This window comes from Triturus cristatus, chromosome 7 (genome assembly GCF_964204655.1).
Source record: "Triturus cristatus chromosome 7, aTriCri1.1, whole genome shotgun sequence".
Lineage (NCBI taxonomy): Eukaryota > Metazoa > Chordata > Amphibia > Caudata > Salamandridae > Triturus > Triturus cristatus.
The window spans coordinates 1,574,451,718-1,574,471,200 of record NC_140590.1 but is presented as its reverse complement, the minus strand read 5'-3'; the positions used below and the strand labels follow the sequence as shown (position 1 = coordinate 1,574,471,200).

Genomic DNA, 19,483 nt, shown 5'->3' with positions numbered 1-19,483 from the left:
TGAAGGGCACTGAGAGCTTCGAGAAGGTCACCGTACCCCAGCACAGCTCCCCGCGCCCGCTCCTCTTCGCCACACACTCCCAATCTTGCTGAGACCCAGTGTACAGGATGATAGACTCCATCCTATCAAGATGGCCGCAGGGTAGTTCCACCCCAGATTGGGACCGGGACTCAGGCACAAGCGCATCCAGTTCCATGTCACTGCAAACAGGGTTCCGGGGGCAGGCAAAATATGTGTCCAGTGTGTGGTCACAGGTAACAGCCATCCTCACCCTGGACCAGTACCCGCGAAAATTCGGGAGTAGCCCGCGAACATCGGGACGGGTTACAGGCAGCGTCCGAGCAGCTCACTGGCGAGGGCTCAGGCAATTACCGAAGAATCTTGGAATTGCCACCTCGGGCATGCACTCGTTCCGCTACGCTCAGTGGCAGGAATGACCACAGCGAAATTCAGGCCAATATTCGCACCGCTCCGGTATTCCGACTCCACCCAGTCACCAATGGCCGCTGTTATTGAACTGCTACCCGGCCATGTTGTCCACCCGAGGTCCCGGTTCCAGGGTTGCACAGGCCGTAAACTTCAAATGAACATTTCTCCGGCGGTACCGCCGCCAGAAACTTCAGAATCACACGATCGGTCGCCGCTCTCAACCACCAACACGGGCATGTAGCGCAGGCTAAGGATCTCATGCAGGATATCTGTGCGGGATGTGGAGGTTCACGGAGCCAGGAGCCTACGCTGCCGTCCCGATCGCCATCTTGGCACCTCCCCCTCTCCTCGTCATTTTGTTTCCTTTTCCTGTCCTTTTCAGTTCTCTCATTGTGTTTTGCCCCTTTTCCTCCTTCCTTTTTGTCTGCCTTTGCGGGCTTTTTCAATTCTCTTTTACTCACTCTCGTTACTGGTCGTCCCAATTTTACCATCTGTTTCTCTTCTTTGCTCTTACATTCCTGGCTCCTCGTGTATTCAGGCACTGGTGTAGTAAAGAGTGCAGCAGAGTGCTTTCATGAAACATTTATAGTTCATAAAGGTCTCTTGCATTTGGAAGCACAATGCCTTGTTGTCGATATTTTGACATATAGTAACCCGTATGCACAGGCTGACAGACCTGTTTTCACAAAGTCCAACAAACATACAGGCACCCACATACACAGCCAAAACAATATGTTTTACATGCATACAATGCACGCAGACCAACAGTCATACATACCACTGTGCAGCATGAGACACATTAAAGATTGCATCGGTAGACCACAGGATGGTCATGCAGCAGTGTGGTGCTGTACACCAGGAGCGCACACTTTGATGTGGCCTATGTGAGCATTAAAGATGTATGTACCTAAGTGTGTAAACGTGGAGCAGTTCTAGTATGACGTACATTGATTTCTGCATGAGCCGATCACTGGGCCTTTTCCATGAGCTGCCCACTAGGTGTGTTCATTGGGCTGGCAAAGGTCGATGTACAATTCAGAGTCAAAGGCCAATGTGCATTATAGGGCACAGGGCTGTGGACTTTCGAAGTTCATGGTGATGTATGATGGGGAGCTCATGTATCCGCCCCATTTCATGAATGATCCTTTCAGCCAATCCTGTGTTTTTGGGAAAGCAACATTTGACATGCTGGAATTTTTATCATTGTCAAATCTTTATAGTTTGAATAACTAACATTATTATAGTATGACAACTCGATGTCTAAATAAAATAAATCTGCCTTATTTAGACAATTTAAAACATTTGAAAAAAAAAATCTCAGGCTAGCTCAGACACTGCTGACCCTTTCTTACAAAAAAGTCAACACATCTTAGTCAAAGCAGCAGCCAAAACTTTCTTCAAAGTCACAGACTATGGACTTATTATGACACAAGTTAAGTTAGAGTACACCTTAACAACTACAAACTGCTGTTTTCCTGTTCTTCCTCCCAAAAAATAAATACAGTACTCTAGCTAGCCCCTCCCCGTGCCATATTAAATTCACAGCAGTATTGCTTTTAGCTGCGCAATGACAGAGGACTTTTTTATCAAAGTATTAATGGTAAAGCCCAGAAATGTTGTTATCGGTCCTATGCGTTCATGGTGATCCCCACTTAAACAAGGTGTGATATGACTAAACTCCTGGCACGCGTCAAAGTGTTCCTGAGGTGTCTTGTCGGCTCAAACTCCACCCTCATGCATACAAAGGATGTACAATAGTGACTCTGCTAGCAAGAGCTACATAAGACGCAATCCAATGAATTTACGACAGGTGAATTTTGATACTACAAAAGAAGGTAGAGATAACAGATTTTTAGGCTTAGTTAAAAGAAATCCACCACAAAACTCTTTCCTAACTTTGCCTTTCAGCACCTCCTTAAAGCTCACACGGCATGACCCCTCTCGCTCTCCGTAGACATCCTAGTTCTCCAGTGCACTTGCAAACTAATTGTATCGTCAATGAGGCATGCTTTGGTTTAATGCCATAGCATAGGACGCCCTTTACTGATTCTTCTAGATGACTGCTCTCACCCTGGCCCATGAACCGAATGTCTGCCCTTGTGCATCACTTTCCAGCACACGTAAAGCCAGATATGTGTGAATCTGGAACTGGGAGGCTGATACTTAAGATTGAACAGCGAGGGAATCGGCTGACAGTCCATCAGATCTAAAAGCCCACAGGCTTTACCAACATGTGCCTAGGTTCTTTCATAAGTGCTGCAGGCAGAAACGTGGTTTGAATACAGCAGAAATTGAGGCGACAGTGGGGCATGGAAAGTTTAAATAGAGATTTCTTTCTTAATGCATGTGCCAAGTATGTTTTATTCTTCAAACCCATAAGATATTTTTTTGTGTTTCTCCAGGTGTTCAAACCACAGCCCCAGGTACCAGAACTTGTTTGATCGTGGAACCCGATAACCATTTATGTAACAACTGGCACCTTTAGATTTCCCATGTCCAGAAACAACTATATTAGTTTTGACCACAAGTATATGCGGATGACTTTATACTTTTTGATATTGATTAAAAAATATGACAAACCCACCCGCGTGCAGTCCATCAGCATTGTATGATCGGCATACTGAAGGGCTGCAACGAGGACCAGCCCAATATTGGATGGAAAGCTCATGGTTCAGCCTAATGCTGGTCATAGATCAAAGGAAACGAGCATTGGCATAGCCAATAGGTCTCGCCTTTGGGACCGTATAAGTGCTTAGCCATGCAACAGTTAATGTTGTTGCACCAAGGATATTAACTAAACACTTACAAGGTCCCAAATGCGAGACCTATTGGCTATGCCAATGCTAGTTTGTTTTATTTAGCACAATTTTAAATTCATTCCGAATACTCTTGACTGCAGTGTAATCGTTCATCTTTATGGCAGCAGCCAATGATTTGTAGGCTTCCCTACAGTCCTTATTGTACCACATAGTATCTTTACTTTTTCCTTTAACCCCTTCAGTGCCCATGACGAGATAGTCTCGTCATGGAGCGCGGTTGCGCTGTGCCCATGACGAGACTATCTCGTCATGAACCCCGCCCGTTAATGCAACGGCCGGCACAGGGCGGGGAAAGGGCGGGGCACTGAAGGGGTTAATTAAACTACTAGCTGGTTTTAAAAAGAAGGTGCTTATTTTACTAAACAGACCCTCATGCAGCTTTGTTATTCTTTCATTTATTTCAGACTGTAGTGTGGTTTCACGTAGCTCTACCAGAGTCTCGGAGACTGCTGTCCTTATGTCAGTGAGTGTAGCTTCACTAGACACTACAGTGTCCCATTTTACCCCCTCATACTTCTGCAAAGCTGAACTTCGCTAGTAGAGGGAAGCAAAGATGGATTTGATGGCTGTAGAGTACCCTTAATTTCCATTTTTAAAGAGAGAGGAATATGGTCACTTTCCACTCGCTCCATGACCTCCATGTCACAAAAATCGGACCAGTAATCTCACCCCATTATTAAAGGTGTTGGCTCTATGTTTATCGGAGGGTGAGCGAACATTGACTGCTCTAAGCCCCCCTCCATACACAATGCCTTCAATTGGAGGGTAACCTCGGACCATCTCTTAATAGGGGGAATCTCTAGGCAAGGGACACTCCAAAGTGCATCTTCTTCATCTGTCACTTTTGAGTCTTCTCTACCAAGAGGTTCGAAAGTGGTATTAAAGTCCCCCGCTATCACTATTTTGGGGATACCTGCCAATCCACCCAAAAAATCTTCTAAGCAATTAACTGTACTTGATTGTCTTCCCCCAGTGAGACCCCTTGCGTAGATGTTAACTATCAATATTTCCGTATTTCTGTTGGCCTGTAGGCATATGGCCATAATGTCTGGACTGTCAATAGGGACTATACTAATTTTACATCCCAGATTCAGCTTTACACAAATGATTAATCCCCCGCAGGTCTGCCCTTCAGCCCCTGTAGTGCCGGTTTAAACAAAATTAAAAAACCCAACTGATCTAATGGTTTGGTTGACCACGTCTCCTGGAATATGCAGATATCATACTGCTGTATTAGGTCCTGCCAATCATGTGACTCTACCTTGGACTGTAAACCCGCAATATTCCAGGAAATATAAGATAACAATGCGGGGCACAACGGTACCAGCAATTCTAAACTACTAGATTGGTTGCATAGTGGATTGATCATACACCCCTTGTCTGGCTGGGTGGTTGGATACCCTGCTAACTCTTTTTTATTTCCAGTACTGGGGTGGAAGTCTGACATTAGTCAGTCACAACAATCCAACCCACTATGGGGGGCAAATCGGTTCTCAGTGCTTACTCCCATACCACCTGAGTTGTCTTGAGCACTGGGTTTAAGTCTTTTCCTCCCCATGGACCCACCAAATCCACTAGTTCCACTACCCTGGCTGTGTTGTGGCTTAAAAAAGAACGCATAAGGCAGTGCTTTAATATCGGTGCTATCGTGAGTTCCAACACAGTTGGTCTGTGAGAAAATGTGGCATTGCCTGATTATTAAAATTTAAAATCACACAATCTCCCCTCAAGGTTTTAGGAGTAGGTCCCAACCATTCCACTCTTCTAGCCATAATAATTAGGCTACTCGGTGTGTCCCCCCCGATCCCACGAATCCCGCTTATGTTTGCTTGAAAGGTTAACCAGTGCAAAGATTTATTCATAAGTTGCGTGGTGGACTCCAACTGCCCCTCCTCCAAAGGTGGGACATTTCCCCAAATCAATGTAAGTGGGGAAGAAGCCTGCGGTAAATAAAATGACCGGCACTCTGTTAGACTGCCACCGACCCACACCTTGCTGAGGGGCTTCCGACTCTGTTCCCAACACCTTCGGTGGTTAGCCGAAATCAGTAACCGTACCTGCTGAAGCGATTACTGGGGGTTCTTTCCCGGGGTTAGGTAACCGTCAGACTTATTTTGCCGCTCAGATCTGGAAATCCAAAAATTCTAGTAAAGAACTGTTTAAGACGGTGACCTCGTTGACCTTGCCAAAGCCGGTGCTAGTTCAGTCTAGCCAAGGACTTTGTGAGGATTTGGCTAAATTCTTTTTAGCTAAGGTAGAATCCATTTACACGGCCTTTAGCACTCTTAGTGCTGGGAATATAAACGGTTATATAGAGACCCTCACCCCTAAAAGGGCGCTCAGCCCGGTGTTTGAGAACTTCCGGCCAGTAGTTCCCGGAGAGATTCATAAACTTTTATTGGAAGCCAAGTCGGGATCCCCTTTTGATCCTTGCCCTGTAAAGGTAATGAAATTGGCATTGGGTCCTATTGCGGAATCGCTTTCAACCATTTTTAACCTTATGTTTGAAACGGGGCTTTTTCCCAGTCAGTGGAAATTGGCCTCGGTCCTGCCCCTCCTAAAAAACCCAAATCTCCCGGTAAATGATCCTAGTAGTTTTTGTCCGATCTCCAGACTTCCCTTACCGGCTAAACTGGTGGAGAAAACTATGAATATGCAACTCAGCCAGTTCTTGGATGAGTCTCAAGTACTTGACCCGACCCAGTATGGCTTTAGGCCAGGTCACAAAACGGAATCAGCCCTTATAAAGGCCACAGAAGAGCTCAGGGTTGCGGTGTATCAGGGAGGGAGAGCAGCTTTGATACTGTTCGACCTGTCCGCAGCATTTGATACGGTTCACCACACTATATTGCTGAGCCGTTTAAATACCTGTGGAATTCAAGGGAAGGCCTGAGATCTGCTTAGATCCTTCTTTGCAGACAGGAAACAGATGGTTGCCCTTGGAGACTTTCAGTCCAGTCCCTTTTCACTGCCCTGTGGGGTCCCGCAAGGATCATCACTTAGTCCGACTCTTTTTAATGTTTATGTTAGTGCATTGGCCCCAATTATAGATGCTTTTGGTTTTGGCCTTGCATCATATGGTGCGCTGGTGATGGCCAGACTGGATTACTGTAACAGACTCTACCTCAATATACAACAAAGAGGATTAAAAAAATTGCAGATACTTCAGAATGCGGCTGTTAGAGGAATGACTTGACTGGCCCATCAGTAGTCTGTTTCTAAGGAAAGGAATGCCTTACACTGGCTCCCAGTCAAGAGCCGAATACAGTTCAAGGTACTATGCTTGGCTTTTAAAGCCTTACATGGCATGGGTCCAGAATTTTTACAGCAGAGACTGTGTTGGTATGTCCCAGGCAGATTACTGCGGTCTAAAGATGCCTTCTTGGCCAAGGTGCCGCGTATAAAGAAAGCCCGTTGGGGGGGCAAAAGCTTTGTTCACGGCACAGCAATGGCTTGGAACGAATTGCCGCGCCATCTGAGAACTATCACTGAGCTCCTGCCTTTTCGCAAAGAATTAAAAACCTGGCTCTTTTCTAAGGATTAGGCGTCCCTCTACTTCTGGCCTGCATCAGTTTTTGAATCAGTAAGCGCCAGGACACCTCCAGGTATTTGTTGCGCTCTATAAATTTCATTAACATTAACACCTTCGGTGGTTAGCCGAAATCAGTAACCGTACCTGCTGAAGCGATTACTGGGGGTTCTTTCCCGGGGTTAGGTTTGTGATTTCTATTATTAAACTTGTTACTTCCCTTATTTCCCTGAGCTGGCAATAGAACTGATGTATTCCCTGGTAGCTTTGGACCCTCTACCTTTTGTGTCCCTACCTGGGGCCCTCTAATTACCGCTGGTTCTGAACCCTCTGAGACTACTACAGGGCTGGGGTTTGGATTTTTGCATATACAATTTAATTGACATCACCCTGGCCTTTCTATCAGGCCCATTCGCTCCTCAATTGTTGTTAATTTACTTAAGAGAGGATTAAGCAAAATGGTGACCAAAGTCTCTAGTCATTTTCAATGATTAGCATCACTATCGGGGCCCACAGTGATACAGGAAATACCAGTGGATTTGCTAGCAGTAAACGGGCCTTGATCAATTTCTGTCACCGTTAGTCCCGAAGACCCTGGTTTTGTAGTTGGTTGCTTAGACCTGGCTTTATACTTTAGTGAGGTGCCGCCACGACTTCGTTTTGCGGGTGGCTTGTTGATAATTACAATAGGCGGCCTTGACACACCATCTCTCCGAGTTTTTTTGGATCTTAATGAATACTCGCTACCCTCCAAATCACAATCCACTGGCGGGGAGGAAGTTACCAAATTTCAGGGGTTTGCACAGAGCCGGCTAATTGCATAGTGGGTGATTCCGATGATGAGGATGGTAATGCATAGCACCCTCGCAAGACAATGCCTGTTGTTTCCTCTATGATTATAGCATCATGGCCACTCAGTAAAGGCATGGGATCGGTTGAACCCCCTTCTCCGCCATGCTTGGAGGAACAGCAGACTGATAATTCCAACCTGGAGGGCATAGGGGATTTAGCCATACTTATACCTCCTAGCAAGACCATTTCTGGCTAACAAAGGTGTCCAGTGAGAGGCGTTTTTCAGCGATATGAATTTCTTTATTTAGGACATACTCGACTCGTAAAAGCGTACCTTTTTGTATTTAGGCTCCTCGTACCTTACTCAAACCGATGGTGGGTGTGCCCAGCCCGGCCTCCTCTGGGCTCTGACGGGTGCATACTGCGGGAGCCCACCGGTCGTTATAACGTGCCTCCGGGCGCGGAAATGGCGTAGCATTGGTCCCACTGTCTCCTGGGGGTTGTGGTTTGCAGCAGCGAGCCGTCTCCCCTCACGGCTGTGTTCATGAAGACATACTGTTTTAAACAACTAAAACTACTGAAATTCACCACTTTAGTAATCTCAATTAACTACAACACATGCCCTAAATAACTATAACTCACGCCGTCACCATGCACTGCTAATTGCCCCAAATATTACATCACCCATGACATGTCCTATGCCCTCATTGATAACATCACTACAGCCTATGAAATGACACAATTGATGACAAAACTGTGCATGGGGGCAGGAGTTGTAGTTACGTCAGGGCACAAATTATAGTTACTTGAGATAACTGGTGAATTTCAGTTGTTTAGTTAATTTAAAACAACATGCACAATGGGTATGTGGGGAAAAGAAAGCATTGGCTAATCCTGTAGCTCTGTTTTGTATTTCAGAGGCAAGACGTGTCTGCATTTTCAGGGAATGTTTGTTAGAGGTAATACATTTGACTACTGTAAACTAAACCTGAAACATTTGTTGTCTAACCCATAAATTCTCAATGGTAGCACTTTGACTACACTATGCACAAGAGCAGACAAAAATGTTGCCATCCTTTTGATACACTTACAGCCTGACAGTCCTCCTCAAAACCCATTTGCTTTATATTACCAGTAATATGTGCTGTAAACATTAGTTTTAGAGAAACAGACTGTCCGCATACCCTCCACTTCTAATACTTCAACAAATGTTCAAAATATTTTGATTTTCTCCATTTATTTTGTTCCAAATGAGACATTAAATTTAGCCAGCTCCAGATAATCTTGTAACATGAGCTTAAAAAATAATTTAGGACCAACTCATCTGCTAACTTTACATTGGATATTCTGTCTGTTTTTATGCAGATTACTATTTGTAGCATACAGCAACTCAGTTTAAATGTATCATGCAAATGCATTTAATCAAGTCAATGCTTTTGTTGCATTTTGCTCTGTAATCTACAGGACAGTAATGTAAGATTTAATTGTTTGCTATTAAATACCAATAACAGTTGTAAAGGAAAGCACTCTCTAGGCTGCATGAAATCTACAAATTTCTATCTTCGATCTATCACATTTAATCACCATTGGATCAAAAACGAGTAAGTCAAGATAAATTTGAATTCAATTGAATGCCCATTAATAATAATCTCTTGTAGTTTTATTCTTTGACCCATTTATAAACCAAGAATGCTTACATGGGCTTCTCCCAAAGAACATAATATTTGTGTTAAGTCTGTGGTTAAGTGGTGGGACTTATTTTAAAAGAGTAGTCGGAAGGTGCTACAGACATGTGGAATGCAACTAAGATGCTGCCCCCGTGATAATCAGCTTGTATATGGATCCTCTAAGATTTCCTTCCCAACTGTGTTATAAAGATTGACCTGTATGCCATTATTTCTACAGTCACGTACATCCTTTGAGTCAAAGATTAACTATCCTTCACCCAAGTCTGGATGTTAGAAGGCTGCCTTGGACCGAACCCTTAAAAGCCTGAACTCATCCTCAAAACTAGAAGTACCATAGTAGCCCAATTCCTAGAAGGAGTCTCTGGTATGAAGTTAGGCATATTCACTGCACTAGTCTCTGCAAAAGCAAAACCACTTGGATTTATGTTTGACTGCTACCTGATTTTTAAAACCAGTTATGACAGGGAACCTGGGACCGCCTGAGCCTGGACTGTTTCTGGATTTAGTCCTTCATTAGTAAAGAGCAGCTGAAGTCTCTTTACCACTCACTGGGGGCAGGTACGTCAACACAAGCTTGTCAGCCCTTTGTTTGAAAAAGATCCCTTGAGCTACTGAGCTGACGAATTTGTGTTGATTCATCCGCGTCTAGTGAGTGGTACAGAGACCCGAATGGACTTTAGACAGCATTTACAGCACCCCAAAAAATAACTTGTTGCTCTCTTCTGATGAAGGAATTAATGCAGAAACACATGTCTTGAGTTGCACAGCACAAGCTGAACCAAAAAGAGTGAAAAATGTAAGACTACTACTTATGTAAGTGTTATCACGCACTGCATTTGCCATGATACATTTGAGCAAATTGAGTGTTGGGATGTGTGGCAGTGTGCTCCCACCCTCCTCCAACTCGAGAAGAAACAGCTTTGCCAGAGTTCGAATCAAAAACAAAAAGGAAAATAACATGAAACAAGCCTGCTCAAGTTATGCACCTAAAATAAGGGGAGAAATCCCTTTACTGCTGCAGTTTAGAAAGCATCTCAAAACGCACGTCTCTGAGAATTGTTTTCTTGCTGTTGAGCTGTTTTGAATAGTTCAGAAATGTTTCCAATCATATTTGCTAAAAAGTGACAAAGTTAATCTCTATAGTATTGTCCCATTTGCTGGCAAGCTGGGAAACGTTCTCTCAACACCATCTGGTCAAATGAGAATCATCCTTTACAAAATGGTATACTTTTAGATGGTTAGCTACTCATAGTTAATTAAGTCAGAGTAGTATTTTGAATTTCTGTTGAGGTAAATTTAAGATTAAATATTCATTTTTTTACAAGGGCATATTACAAAGGTAGAGCCAAAGTAAATCCATGTCGGTAAGTAACCCTTTGGCACAGTATATCATGGGACAATCACGTGAGGTTTCATGCCTGAAGCTCCTCAATCTGGTGACAAACTATCCCCCCAACACATTACATTATTTAAAGTTTATTTTTCTTCTTCACTAAAATACTTCCTGTTAGAAGGTTATTGGTTTAGCCTCTTGAGATTATTTGTATGGAGACAGAAAGGCAGCCTCTTTTCCTCCGTATTAAAAAACATGTCTAGCTTGTATCTGAAGCCTTAACATAGCAAATTTACGTAGCGCCTTGATTTGTTGGGGTAGTGTATCACTTTACATCTCTTTTTTTCTTGAGTAGGATCATTTTCACGGGTTTACAATCAATAATCTCTGGCTGGACAACTGTCTAAGGTTTTGTAGGATTCCTGACCTCATCCCGACTAAAAACACACTGGAGGATTAGAAGTTGTGATCATATGACCATGACCTTTTGTTGCTCCATTTACTCGGTGGTAGATCTTTACCACACAGCAATACAGCCTAATTCCATGCCTTTTCTTCCAAGGCATATTCTGTCCCTCTTTTTGGCAAGATATTTAACCTTGTGAAGCCAAGAAGTATGTTGAGATTGAGGCAACGTGATTCACCTATTCTGCTGTTGTTCAAGATCCATATGGTATAAACGCCATTCTACTCTGGACCAAGGTACAAACCATTTGAGGACAGCGCTCTCTCAAAACCTGAGTTGTTACATAATGGCAACTCAACAGTGGATGATCTAATGGCAAAGTGACAGGATGTCCAGAAAGCCCTTAAATATTACATTCCTTTACCAGCCTGTATTTCTGACACCTAATTTTGTTACAGCCTCAGAGAATTGTCAGAAGAACTACTCAAGGCCACCTGACCAGGACTCACTCTTTGTATGGACGAAACCACCACCGGAGTCACTTAATGCAGGTCTGTTGATTTTTGCTGCTCCTCCTGAAAAAGAGAGACAGTGTCCCTATGTGAAAGGAAAGAAACACTACCTGAACTCTCCGGGCTGCAAGCTCCTCTGCCCATTGTGAAAAGCTACAAGCTGCCTTGGAACAATTTACAGACTTGGTATAGAGGGACCAGAAAGACGATTTGCTGAAGGTAGTATATAAAGAATCACAATTGTAAGGATATATTGGGTTTAGTGCCACAAAATGCTTTGTAACTTCGACTAAATGACTCTGATTCCCAATGCTGGGCAGTGAAACTGTGAAAATGCAGTTAATATTCGTATTACAGCCTGGGTGGAGAACCTGCCCAGACTTCCACTCCCTCTCAGAGCGCCGAACCACGATGCTCTGATCAATCACAACGCTGCTATCAGCAGTGTTGTGATTGGTCAGGGGAGTCTGGAAGCCTGGGTGCTTCCTGTTCCTGAGAGAGGCGGCGGCTAGAGGCGGCTGGTTGGCAACCGCAACTTGCAGGCAAGTTGTACTTTTTTCTTTCCTATCCCCCCGTCACAGTCTCCTAACAGCCGCCACTGACTCCGTCTGTTCTCAAAGCATGTGCCAGGATTTTATTTAGCTTTATCTAAAAGACTGGTTGATCTCCTAGACTCGCAAATGACAGTGGATGACCTTCACAATCTAGTTCTACATAAGAATTGACAAATTAACATTAACACTGGTGTTGCAGTAGCACAGCTATCCAATGATCAAAATGAGTGTGCATGTATTAGCAGACTCCCGGACTTTCTGCACCTTCATAGTGTTGAAGTGTTGAAACAGCAAGCCGTACTTTAGTCTACTTCAAAAGTAACTGGTGGAGCCTGAAAATCTGAGGCTGTGATGAAAGGATGTGTTCCTCCGAAAGTAGCAAAGTATTCCTTTGCTTAGTGATTCAGTGAGCCATCATGTTGGCCAAAATGCTGGTAGGAGTCTAATTTCAAATACTTCAGACACCTCTGGTATCTTGGACTTTTCATTAAAGTTTTAGGAACACACACAGATTTGATGGCATACTGCAAATTGATGGCCATAGAATAATCTTATTTTTCTCATTTGGAATTGACTCAAACAGCTATTATGGCTTCCCAAAGTGTTTCATCAGCCAGTGTTGACTTTCCAAATGGTTCTTTGGTTATTATTGCAGCCCGGAGTCGGAATTGTAGAAGTGTGCTTTCAACAGTAACGGCTGGTACCCCAAATATTTGGTGGGACAATCAAAGACGCAATACCGGCAACTTTACTAGGCTCCAAATTGCACTGAAGTGGCAACTAGAAACTAGGCCCAAAACACAACTTCCCATACGTAGACTTTCTAAAAATCAAAAGCACACACATTTTTTAATTCCCATCTATCAGAAGCATGAGCCAACTCTAATCATTAACAAAATAAAAATGTACTTACCTACTCTGTTGGCTTGCCCCCTCCTGTCCTCTGCTTCAGTACCTCGGCATCCCCAGCAATTGAATCCTCCACACCAAACCAGATGCTGCTCTCATGCTGCTGATAATGTTCAGCAGCATGAGAGGAGAGCGAGGATTAGTGGAGCGAGCTTCCTCTATGCTCCTGCAGGCACTGGAGGCATGTGCCTTCTTTCCACACAGCGGTTTAAGACCGCAGGGTGGAGTGGTTTATATTGTGCATGACAGGCTGGCCATCGCAAAACATCTTGACAAAATGAAATGCACACTATAAACTGGTGGAGAGAGCACCACTCCCCTGCTGCCAGTCAGCAGCAGTGGAACCGCCCTGAAATGGCTCCGGCTGGGGAGAGGGAAAAATAAAATGGTAATAAATTCAATTTATTACCATTTTACTTTTCACCTTTGCGGCTAAGGGAGAAGGGGGGCTATGCTCCTCTGCCCTACTGGTGGTGCTGTCGGTCAGCTAAAGAGTTACATGACCCTGCACAGAGAATGTGTCAGACTTCCCGTAAAGATGTTAGTATTCAGAGCAGTGCAACTAGCTCTGAAGTCCTTTTTGCAGTACTTTATATTGTACTCTACATCGATTCAGGGGGATAGTTAAACAACATATTATCTAGACAAAGGGGAAACATATCAAGAATCCTCTTAAGAGACAGTCAGACAGTTTCAAAGTTGTTCTGCACCATTTAAAAGGGTCAGGTCAGGTGTATAAGTTCTAATATCAGGAGTTTGCAGACATGATCATCTTGGGACCAGAGACATGCAAGTCACCATATCAGCATTGTACATACATAACATTTATTGCATGCGGCTCTTCCTTATTTGACCTCAAATATGGTGGAAAATATTCTGTTTTTATTCTTTCTGGACAATGAGGTCTCTCTATTATTGTATTTTTGCTTTTTAACCGTGTTGTTCGTTTTAAAGGATCTTTGGTCTAATAAACTATTTTTTTAAATTAAAAATAAAACAAGGTCAACAGGTTTTATATGTATTTGTGATCAACATATGATATGAATTGCGGATACGTTGTATTGTTACTGCTTGCATAATAGTTTTGGTGACTGCGTCAGCATTTATTGACATTAGTTAATTAAGGAAAGTCTGATCACCTCTTGACAAAGGAAGTGCATTTTTTCGTTCAATTATGCATTGGTGCATTTAAAGGCAAGTGTACGTTGTTTTGTTTGTATTGGTGAAACCTGTTTTAATCACTTTGTAACCAGAGAGGGTTAAGGTGATTGCACGTTTTACTAACCTGTCATTCGATCTTGAGGTCAGATGGAAAAGGTATCACTTAAAACTGGTTTAGTTTGCAGTGTGAGCTATTTACGGTCCCCTTGTACTAAATTATTTAACTTTTCCCTCCCTTGGGTTAACGTTGTAACATTGTTAGTGCTTCAAAGACACACTTTATGAAAGGTGAAAACCCTAGCGGTACCAGATTATCATGAAAAATAATTTGTGAAGGATTGCTACACTGTCCAACGCTACTTTCCCTTTGCATAACTGCACGGTGTTCTGTAGCAACCAAATATTTGCAAATGTTGCATGTATTCTCATGCAAGAGGAAACCGCTTGACAGCCTTGTTTTGCTTGCATCCGGCATTAGCTGAACTGTTATCAGCCTTGTGACGTGCTGACGTTTCATTAAAATGGCGTCCACTGTAGCTGGTTTCTCGGAAGGTGGCTTTATACCGTGGCTCGTGTGGTCACTGTGCTATTGAACTCCAGCTGCAGCTCACTGATGAGGTCTATGAGGGCCGAAAACAGTGTAAAAATTACTTGTATGTGTATCTAGGGGGAGCTGGCCAGGTAGTTCGTGCTGCACTGTTACTGCCAGAGAAAACCACATTTTATTTTAAATTGGTTAATGTAAGCATGGACTGGCGTTGTAGGCAAGAAAGGCGGACTGGAAAACAATCCAAGCAATTGCCAGTGACTAAGAACATTCAAAACATCCCACCCATCAGTTTTTTATTAATTTGTTATTTCAGTGCATGTCAAGGCTGCCATGAGGCCTAATACAAGCAATAATATAGTCCTCCTTACACATTTTAGTGTGGTAAGCTCCTGCAGTCCCTGTGACACCTTGCACACTGTGTCAGTGATTGGTGCACCCCTGGCTACACTGATCCTGCCCCTGCTGTGCTCGTTATTAATAATGTGTTAGGGATGCTCACGTCGCCCAAACTGTGTTATATCTCTGCAGTGTACCTGAAGGAAATATCCACTGTTGTTGGCTGTACTGCATATACTGTTGGCCACACTGTACATAAAGTGGCGACATGCATCACTGAATATCATCTTTGTTCTAATATCCTAGAATTTGGTCCTAAACATGCACTCTATCACTATTTTCAGCAAACGATGCCCGACTATCGATGATAAAGATTTAACAGGTTACGTCACTTAGGCTGAATTGTTGAGGTGCGGATGAGTAGGCATGTTTTCTCTCCTAATGCTCATTGTAAACATCTCCTTTCTAGGCACTTGGCTGAATTTAGGGAAATAGATTGGTGTTCCGGAACATAGCACACTTATGGCCACTGTGCTTGCAGTCTTTTCCAGCAGATGCCCCATGCTGGATCGCAACATATGACTGAGAAATATTTGGTCTGCTTTGTTATTAAAAAGGCTTGAGCTAAAAGTTTCAGCTGCAATTATGCACACACTCAATGTTGACCATTGCTCATCGAAATGATGAAAGTAACAGGATTTAAGATTTGGTAAAGGTGGGTAAGGAAAGGCATTAAGAAATGAAGATACCTCATGCATGGTAATGGCCTGAAATCCTTCAAAGAGTCTTGGCCTTAATGTACACCTATAATGGCTGACCGATTTTGGTACCTTAAAATTGGCAGACTTTGTTGAAGATTCTAGGGGGGAAAGATTCATCCTGGATCTCTCAAAACTAGAAGCGTCTGTGCTCTCGGTGCTCCTACCGATTAATATTTGCACACTGTGTAGAGTTACTCATGCTTTTATGATCAAGCCTTTGGGAAGTGTAAGACGTAAATTGATTTCAGATGTGGTCAGCCTTAAGGTGGTAGATTGTACACATGCTTTAATATTTCTCAAAGAGACGGTGGTTATTTCAGTATTTCGCATTTATACATTGAAATGGTGCATAAAGTGATTGTGCTACAATTCTCCTCCATTAAATCAGTAAGATTGAGACAAACGGTTAACTATGAACTCTAAATGGATAATATTGGTTCACAAAAGGTTTGCTTTGCCCTTGTTTTCAAATATAATTAATGAAAGGCCTGGTTGTTATTTCAAGAATCTCATTCCCCAAGAGGTTTGTGTGCAGATATCACCCCTGTTATTGGAGCTCTTCGGCATCTGCCTCTAACACCATATGAAGATCAGAGGTGATCATCAACTTTGCAAACCACTTTTTACTGATGACACTTAACCTGCTCATTATATCCCAGTCAACAAGTGATATGGATATCAAACTTTGGAAAGCAGTTTGTCTAATAGTTAAACTTGAGTACCAGGAACATTCTGAACCTTAAGGATTCTAAAAAATGAACTATTGTTAGTCTACCCCAAACACACAGCCAGCCTAGCCTCGCCAGTCTAGCAGTGGAAGCATCAATCAACTCCCAATATGATAGTACCAATTTACTGTAGCCCAGCATGCCAACAGAATTTTCATATTGCACAGAATTCATATGCAAGACCTGTAGATAGAAAAATAAATCTAATTTCCAGTCACTGTTCATGTCCTATAGGTCCGCCTTTGTCTCACTGCAAATTTACCTACTTCCCAAGAAACTTCAGCGACACTGTCTGAGGGCGACCCTTGACCCTGGTCACAGGCAGGTCGCGCCCCACGCCTCACAGCTCCACCAGTTCATGCTCGCGCTCCCAGGCGCGTAGTTAGGGGGGGGCGGTCCGCCCCAGGCGGCACTATTTTTAGGGCGGCAGCCGCGCGGCACTGGTGGCCCGTTGCGGCGGCCTTTATAATTTATTTGGGGACACTGACACTACTGTTACAGTAGTGTCAGTCAGTGTCCCCAAATAAATTATAAAGGCCGCCGCAACGGGCCACCAGTGCCGCGCGCGCGGCCCTGTTTAAAATGTAAGCGCATGCGCACCGCCCGCCACCACCTAGCATAGGCCCGTGACGTCGCAGAACACGAGCTTCTGCAAGGTTGACAGCGATCCGGGCGGAGGTGGTGGCAGGCCGACGGAGCTGCAGGCAGAGAGAAGATAGATACAAAACAAATCTGCGAGTCAAGAAGCGATGTACCGCCCTAGGCTCGAAGCAGTTAATTATTCGGGGAAGTGGACTACAGGCAGGGCAGAGACCAGAGGACCCTCCACGGCACTTTCTGAGAACGCCGGGCGCAAGTAAGTGATTTTAGATGAAGGGGAGAGGATGTGGTCCCTCGGCTGGCCTAAACTATCGCCTTTGGTGCTGGAAACCAGAGTTCGAGCCTCGAGGTCACCACACCAGGTGCTGGCTTCCTGGCAGCGCCGTGTTTGAAAGTTTTATTATGCTTTTGAAGCACCTGCTGCAGCGTTTCACCCCCCCCCCATTCCCCCCAATTACCAGGCCTTACATAAATGTCAAGATAACTCGTGTGATTAATTACCTTCCTGGCGAGAGATCAGCATTTTGTATAGTTGAGGGTGCAGAGGGTTAATATTCCTGCTGCAAAGAACGTGTACCAAGTAGATTACAGAGTGCGTATGATGCAAACAGATCAGCAGGTTACTGCTATCAAAAGAGACATCCTTTTGTTACTTGCAATTTATAACTTAAAGTCCTAATATAGTATAGTGAGCTATTAAGTTTCATCCTGGAATTGCATACAGACTGCAGAGTATACATTATTAGAACATTAATTAATGTTGCAAAAAGGGTTAATTTGGCTTGAAATCGATTCTTATTATTAAAGAAAACTCCCAACCACGCGGTTTCATTTTCGCCTCGGAGTTTGTGCTTTTCCACACCAAGCACTCTTAAACTATACTGCCTATCAGTATGGATGACATGTGACTCCTACACTTTTAGTCCTTTGGCTTATGTAACATTTCCTATGTCTCTGTGTAATGTGTGTGTGATGCAAAGTGCTCGGACACCCTACACTGGTATGAGTGGCGCTATAACTAATTCAGTGCATCTGAGAGAGTGTGGTTATGGAGACTTGGTCACTGTTAAAGGGTGCTAGCGAGAGATACCCGTGGTGGTGGAGGTGGTCATTGGGGGGCGCCAACAAACGTCGCACAGGGCGCCACCAGCACTTAAGCCGGCCCTGGCTCTAATACCTTCGGGTCGAGTTTGCGCTATATAAATATGCAAAAAAAAAAAAATGTCAAAGTACACAAGTTTTGTGAGTTCTGCTATAAGCACAGTTGCTCCAATGTGCTTCCGTGTTCACACTCCACTGAGTGGGGGTGAAGGAGGGTGTGTTTGTGATATGTTTATAGCTTCTTTAGTTTCTTGAATTAAACTTGCCATGTGTTTATGGTGAGCCTGTGTGTCAGTGTTCAGCTGTGATATCTAGCAACCATATGCATGACGTTACACATTCTGCAGTAAACATGTGGTAGGTGCATAACATCTTGAAATAGTTTTTCACGTGTGATGCACTGGACAGTCCATGAACTGATTGGCTACAGACCGCCACTGTTTCACAGCCTAGCTAATGCATGCAGTAGATGACCCGAGGCCTGGTGATTGCGTGCGAGTGAGCAGGTGATTGTGTGCGAGCAGGTGATTGCTTGGAAGTGAGATCACAGAGAGCCATCACTGGGTCTGATCTGTGGAAGTTCTGCATGCTTTCACAGATACACAGCACCAAGTGACAATGGCTGTCTCTTCAAAGCACCAGCCATAGTCTGTGCCTACCTGCTCCACAGGATTGTACGTGATTTCATAGAAAAACGGTTAAATGCCACATAAACTGACTGTTGGAAACTTTCGGGATGAACTGCATTTACCATTTCATAGAAACCGATGAATAGATTTAGCATGCTTATTGTTTAAGGTGTAAATCAAACCCTTCAGGATTCATGATTGCAAAAAAAATCACAATATCAACACTTTTGTAAAAAATGCCTCGCATTTTACAAAAGTGCCTGTGAAATTTTGATAATGCTTAAACTTTTGTCCTCCCCACCGCCCGCTCGTGAGGTTGGATCACTGCATTTGTAAAATGTTTTAGTGGCGCAGGCCCTGCGTCTTCTGCAGCAAAGCAACTCTTTCTCTCCTCTTCAGCGCGAATATCCAAAATCAGCCTTGCCCCAGCTAATTTAGCAGCAGAAGTAGGCTCCAGCCCCTGAAGGTGGGGCTAATATGTGCGTTCTCTCTCTTTAGTAATATAAAACCTGCGGGACTGTGAAACTGAATAGCTCCTCCGCACTTCTTTCTGGACTGATTAGTTATGTTTCAAAATGTGCACACACTGCACTACGATGCCGAAGGAGTGGGTGGAGGAGTGGTAATACGTCAGCAGCCAGCAAGA

At 43.8% G+C, this 19,483-nt stretch overlaps 1 protein-coding gene across 8 annotated transcripts in view; it reads left to right on the top strand.

The window, feature by feature from the left end:
- The window catches only part of ZMYND8 (zinc finger MYND-type containing 8), a 420,239-nt gene that overhangs the window by 107,470 nt on the left and 293,286 nt on the right, over positions 1–19,483 (top strand). For 4 of the 8 annotated variants that reach the window (XR_014966852.1, XM_085619411.1, XM_085619409.1 and 1 more), the window contains exon 4: positions 11,455–11,547. The exons of the other annotated variants lie outside the window; for them this stretch is intronic. Coding sequence is in view for 3 of the 4 variants with exons in the window: in XM_085619411.1 (XP_085475537.1) it covers positions 11,455–11,547 (93 nt within the window). In the remaining variant the exon portion in view is untranslated. The remainder of the gene's footprint in view (positions 1–11,454; positions 11,548–19,483) is intronic. 8 annotated transcript variants of the gene reach the window in all.